Source organism: Glycine max, chromosome 2, assembly GCF_000004515.6.
Source record: "Glycine max cultivar Williams 82 chromosome 2, Glycine_max_v4.0, whole genome shotgun sequence".
NCBI lineage: Eukaryota > Viridiplantae > Streptophyta > Magnoliopsida > Fabales > Fabaceae > Glycine > Glycine max.
Window position 1 is genome coordinate 19,335,379 of NC_016089.4, and position 5,624 is coordinate 19,341,002.

Here is a 5,624-nt window from a genome sequence, read left to right on the forward strand (position 1 = left end):
ATGGGTCTGGGCAAGGACGGCCTCGAGAATGTCGACGTGGTCGATATTAGGGGAAACCCATACAAATATGGGTTGGGGTATGAACCCGGGATGCCGGGAAGGAGGAATGCGCTGTCAAGATTCCGGGCGGATAGGGCATGGCCCGGCCATATTAGCCAGTGTTTCACCAGTGCTGGAATAATGTTTGAGGAAGAGGTGGTAGCAATAGGAGAGGAGTTCCCTCAAGACCCACCAAATTTCGTGCGACCATGCCATCCCGATTCCCAAGTGGGGAACTGGCGCGTGGTAAGCCAGTCAGAGGTCTATATTGCTGATTCAATGTAATTAGAGGCTATAGTTTCCTTTCTCTTTTGTTTTGTGAAACTAACCTTATTAAATAAACAAAGAAATCTTGTTTCATCTGTTCTTGCAGTTCCACATTTTCTCATATCATTTTGCATGTTTTTGTTCTTTTGTCTTAATTGGTATAGATGTGAGGGTCGATTCTTTGAGGATCCTAACAACGAGGGTTTGACAATTGATTTCGACCGAGATGTAAGCCAAACGATCAACGAAGAAGAGGAAGAGGACATCCTTTCACCAGAGTTGGAGAGGTTGATCGCTCAGGAAGAACGCGAAATGAAGCCTCACCAAGAGGAGACCGAACTGGTAAACTTAGCGATCGAAGAGGGAAAGAAAGAAGTAAAAGTAGGAACCGGTATGGCTTGATGGCATGCAACCTTTGATTGACCGCTTTGAAGTACTTGGCACCCTTTGTTGCACAATATGTGATGTCCCGAGACGCGCCGGAAATCAAAAGGAAGCGTGGTTACGCCATTTGTGAAATTCCGTAATGTGATGGAAACCAAAAGGAAGTATTGTTACGCAATCCGTGAGTTTCCATAACTTTTTCGAAAGCTAAAAAAGAGTAAATACATCATTCATAAGGTTCCGTAACCTTACGGAAAGAAAATAAGTGTCGTTACGAAATTCGTAAAGTTTCGTAACGTTACGGAAAAAGAATCACCAAAAAAAGTAAAGGGGGTGTATTTAGTAAAAAAAAGGGTGTAAATAGCAACCAGGCCCACTTGGGCCTTCCAGATTCTTCCTCTAGAAGGCGGTTGCTTTTGGAGGAAGCAACCTGGCTCGCCTGGGCGAGCTGGGTGGCAAGCTCCTCCCCTATTTTGCTATAAATAGGGGGAGGAATGAAGAAGGAAGGGGTTCAGCCTTCTTGGCACTTCGTATTCTCTTGAAATTGCTGAGGAAAATTGTTTCCGTGAAGAAAATCCAAGCCGAGGCACTTCCGTAACATTTTCGTAACATTTTCGTGGGTAATTACGCGAAGATTTTCAACCGTTCTTCGACATTCATCGTTCGTTCTTCATTTTTCTTCGGTCTTCAATCGGTAAGTATCCCAAATCGAGCTTTTCAATTCATTCAATGTATCTGTGGTGGTCCCCATTTGTTTCATGTACTTTTATTCTCGTTTTCATTTACTTTTCGTACCCCCTTTTGACGTGCTTCAGTCATTTATTTAAGTCATTTCTCGCCTAATCAAGAAATAAAATAAATTTCCACCGATCATTTGATTTGTAATATCCGTTAATTTCTGTTAAAATGAATTCCGACCGTTCGGTCGTGCCGTAACCACGTTGGAAATCAAAAAAGAGGTAAAATAATAATATAATAATCAAAAATACCTTTTAGTAAAATAAAGCGGAAAAATCAATCAGACATTTCTTTGTGGGATTTCTCGTTCTTAATTGAATTGACTAAATAACTAAAGTGAAATTAAGGCTAAAATCAACCCGCAAAGTCAAGCTCGTCCACAAAAAAGTCACTAAAAAAAGGATTTGCAAAGTTCAATATCTCAGTTTTTTTACCAAGTAAATGGATCATTTTTAAGGTCCAACGCCTTAAAATGACCACCTTCCAAGTAAAAAGAATCGCTTGATTCGCCCTTAAAAAGAACTACGTAGGTCTGATTTCCTCTTCGATGGAGGGTACGTAGGAGCTAGAGCCCCGCTTTTGTCGACCTCAAAAATAAAAAAGAAATAAAAGGTAAGATAACACAATTTCACAATTCTAAAACATAGGCTGTTGTCCTTTGAGACAAACGTGAGAGGTGCTAATACCTTCCTCGAACGTAAATACAACTCCCGAACTTAGAAATTTCGTTGTGACCGGTTTCCTTTGGTTTTTTCCGACGTTTTCCACAAATAAACGTTGGTGGCGACTCCGCACATCTTTCCTCCTTTGGAAAGCGCACCCGTGAGCCTCGCCTCACTCGCCCGCAAAGGGGTATGTTGCGACACAGTTCATCAAGACGATCATATAACCTGGGGATTGGATGCCTATACTTGATGGTGATGTTGTTTATGGCTCTACAATCAGAACACATCCTCCATGGGCCGTCCATCTTGGGTACTAGAATGACAGGTACAGCACACGGACTCATACTATCTCTCACCCAACCTTTGCATAGGAATTCAGACACTTGGGCAAGGATGCTGCTGGAATGAGATCAATGTGATGCTCAATTCCCCTAAATGGTGGCAAACCATCCGGTACACTTTCTGGAAACACATCATCAAAATCCTGCATAAGAGACTGAATACCAGAAGGAAATTTAAATTCATCAATTGGGTTAGCATGCATCATCTGACGTTGAGAAAATAATAAATAGAAGGGTTGTCTCGCACAAAGCACCCTCCTTACCTCCCTTTTTGTTGCTAAACAAAGCTGTTTGCCCTCAAGTGTTTCACTCTTTTTGTTTTCTCTCTTTTCCCTCTCAAGTGTTTCACTCTTTTTCTTTCCTCTTGTTTCCTTCTCAAGTGTTTCACTCTTTTTTCTCTCAAGTGTCTCACTCTTTTTCTTTTCTCTCATTTTTATCTAATCCTCACAAACCTCTCTAGGGGATAACGGTTTGAGAATAATTTTCTTGTCATCTTGCTTGAAAGAGATTTTGTTGGTGAAGCCATCATGCACTGCCTTGGTATCATATTGCCACGGTCTTCCTAACAGCACATGGGTCGCTTCCATTGGGACCACATCACACAACACCCTATCATTATATCTCCCAATGGTGATCTCCCAATGGTGAGACACACCACAACCTGTTGAGTCACTTTTACCTCTTCATCTTCACTAAGCCACTGAAGTTTGTATGGTCTAGGATGGGGCTTAGTTTCCAAATTCAGTTTGGTCACTAATATGGAACTTGCAACATTGGTACAGCTTCCTCCATCAACAATTAAAGAGCATAGCTTACCATTAATTGCACACCTGGTGTGGAAAATATTTTCTTTATGATTGTCATCCAGTGGTTGCATCTGATTTCCCAACAACCTTCTCACCATCAGCATATCACCCTGCATAGCTTCCTCCTCATACTCTTCTTCCACTTCTTCTTCACTAATTTCAGACTCACTAGTGATTTCTCCATCAGCCTTCATGATCATGGTCCTCCTGGTTGGACATTCAGAAGAAATATGTCCTCTGCCTAAGCACTTGAAGCATTTTATGTTTCTGGTTCCAGTATTGGATGAGGAAGTGGAGGTGTTATGTTTGCTTCCACCTACACTGGACGCTGCTGACTTTCCCTGCGGGGATGTGGCTGCAGGGTGGAACGAATTACCTCCCTCCTTCTTGGATCTGTTGGCCCAGTTCTGGTTGTAAGTATTGGGTGAGTTCCTCTTTGTTGCACTTTTTCTTTTAATTTGTTGTTCAACCCGGAGTGCCCTATGTAACAAGTCATCCAACGCCACATACTTCTGTAATTCAACAACATCTCTGATTTCAGGGTTTAGACCATTCAGGAAACGAGCCATTGTGTTTTCGGATTCCTCTTCGATGTTGGCCCTCACTAACGCCATTTCCATCTCTTTATAATATTCTTCCATAGTTAAATTCCCTTGGGACAACCCTTGGAGTTTCTGTCGCATGGTTCTGTTATAGCTAGTGGGCACATACCTTTTTCTCATCACCCTTTTCATCTCAGTCCATGTATCTACCTCTTGCCGTTCCTCTCTCAGGATTTCTCTCTGGTATTTATGCCACCAAACAAGGGCATAGTCAGAGAATTCAGTTGCTGCTAGTTTGACTTTCTGCTCTTTTGTGTAGTCATTGCAGGCAAATACATGCTCAATCTTCATTTCCCAATCTAGGTAGGCATCTGGATCACTTCTGCCTTTGAAGGGAGGAACATTGAGCTTTACTCCCTCAACCCGATTCTGCCTCGGCCGGTCATTACCGCCATTGTTACCTCTATTCCCACCTATATTTCGTCTAGCATTCTGATTGGCTTGGTTCTTCAAAAATTCTAGTCGTCCAAAGACCTCCCCATTGTTACGGTCCAGCAAACGTTGCATCTGTGCATTCATTGCATCCCGTAATAGAGGCTGAGCTTCGTCCAACTGATGATACTCATCACCACCATCTCCACCTGCTCCAGCCATAATTCAACAGAAAAAAAAGAGTTTGCAATAAAAATTATTAAGGTTTCAGGACCGCACCACACTCTATTCACGTGCTTAACTCTTAGATGGTAGTACACTCATGTTTGATGCTCTCAATAGGCTTTGGTGCAATGTATTCCCTCTTGCCTTTTACCACTCGTGTTCCCTCTTAAGTTCCTGGATGGACCAAATTAGACGCACAAGGTAATATAAAATAAAAGGAAAGACAATATAATGATCACAGACAAATTTGATTTGGGATAACAACTTGGACTTGATTTGGATAGCAGATTGGATTTGATTTGGATAAAAGACTAGATTTGATTTGGATAATATATTAGATTGGATTTGGATAACAGATTAGCTTTAATTTGGGTAACAGATATGATAACAAATAAGATATTAGGTAGGATAACAGATAAGATAACATATATGACAAGCAAACTTCAAATGCTCATAATTTTTGCTACGGTTGTCCGTTTGAGGCCCACTATATGTCAAAACGCTCAGAATTCAGAGGAGAATCCCTGGGCAAATTCCCAAAATTTGGCCCCACAATTTTCTCAAAAATGCCTCTAACTGCCTTAATTTTGTGTTCAAAGATCAAACACCGAAATCTCTTCCAAACTTTTTTTTTTGCAACTGTTTTATGTTTCTTTTTCTTTCTTTCTTTCTTTCTTTTTTGCAACTGTTTTCTGTTTCTTTTTTTTCGTTCTCTCTTTTTTTTTGCAGACGTCCAGCGATTAGAATTCGTTCAATAGGCAATCATCATTAAGCAAATTTGACAGTTTAGCAATTCGACAATTAGGCAATTTTTACCCAAACAAAATTCGAATAGGCTGAAACAAAAGTTATGAACATAAGACAGAATACAATACGACAGGCACAAACAGAACTCAAACAGATTTTTTTTGGACACAAAGTCTGAAAGACACAAGAACAAGAACAAAAAACGTGACAAGAACAAGAACAAGAACGAAAGAAAGACACAAACAAGAAAACAAATAACAGAACAAGGACAAAACACGAACCTGGAAAAATTACAAAGAAAAAAGAATAGGATAGGATAAAACCTGGATCAAGAGCTGAAGCTCTAATACCAGATGATGTGAACCTGACAAGGAGCGGATCGTTTGATAGAGGCTATGGAGTTTTGGATGACGCCACTTCTAGTGAAGGAAGATAAGT

General features: G+C 40.8%; 1 protein-coding gene across 1 annotated transcript; it reads right to left on the bottom strand.

The window, feature by feature from the left end:
- Window positions 1–2,445: 2,445 nt before the first annotated feature.
- On the bottom strand, window positions 2,446–4,436 carry LOC102669193 (uncharacterized). Its single transcript, XM_006575826.1, has 2 exons — window positions 3,114–4,436; window positions 2,446–2,589 (listed from the first exon to the last, which is right to left on the bottom strand). The coding sequence occupies exons 1-2, from the start codon at window positions 4,434–4,436 to the stop codon at window positions 2,446–2,448; spliced, it is 1,467 nt and encodes a 488-aa protein (XP_006575889.1).
- Window positions 4,437–5,624: the final 1,188 nt, after the last annotated feature.

Coding starts and splice junctions, on each gene's coding strand:
- LOC102669193 (XM_006575826.1), bottom strand. CDS start 4,436: ATGGCTGGAGCAGGTGGAGATGGTGGTGATGAGTATCATCAGTTGGAC. Junction 2,590..3,113: donor GGCTTAGTGAAGATGAAGAG/GTAAAAGTGACT, acceptor TCTGGTATTCAG/TCTCTTATGCAGGATTTTGA.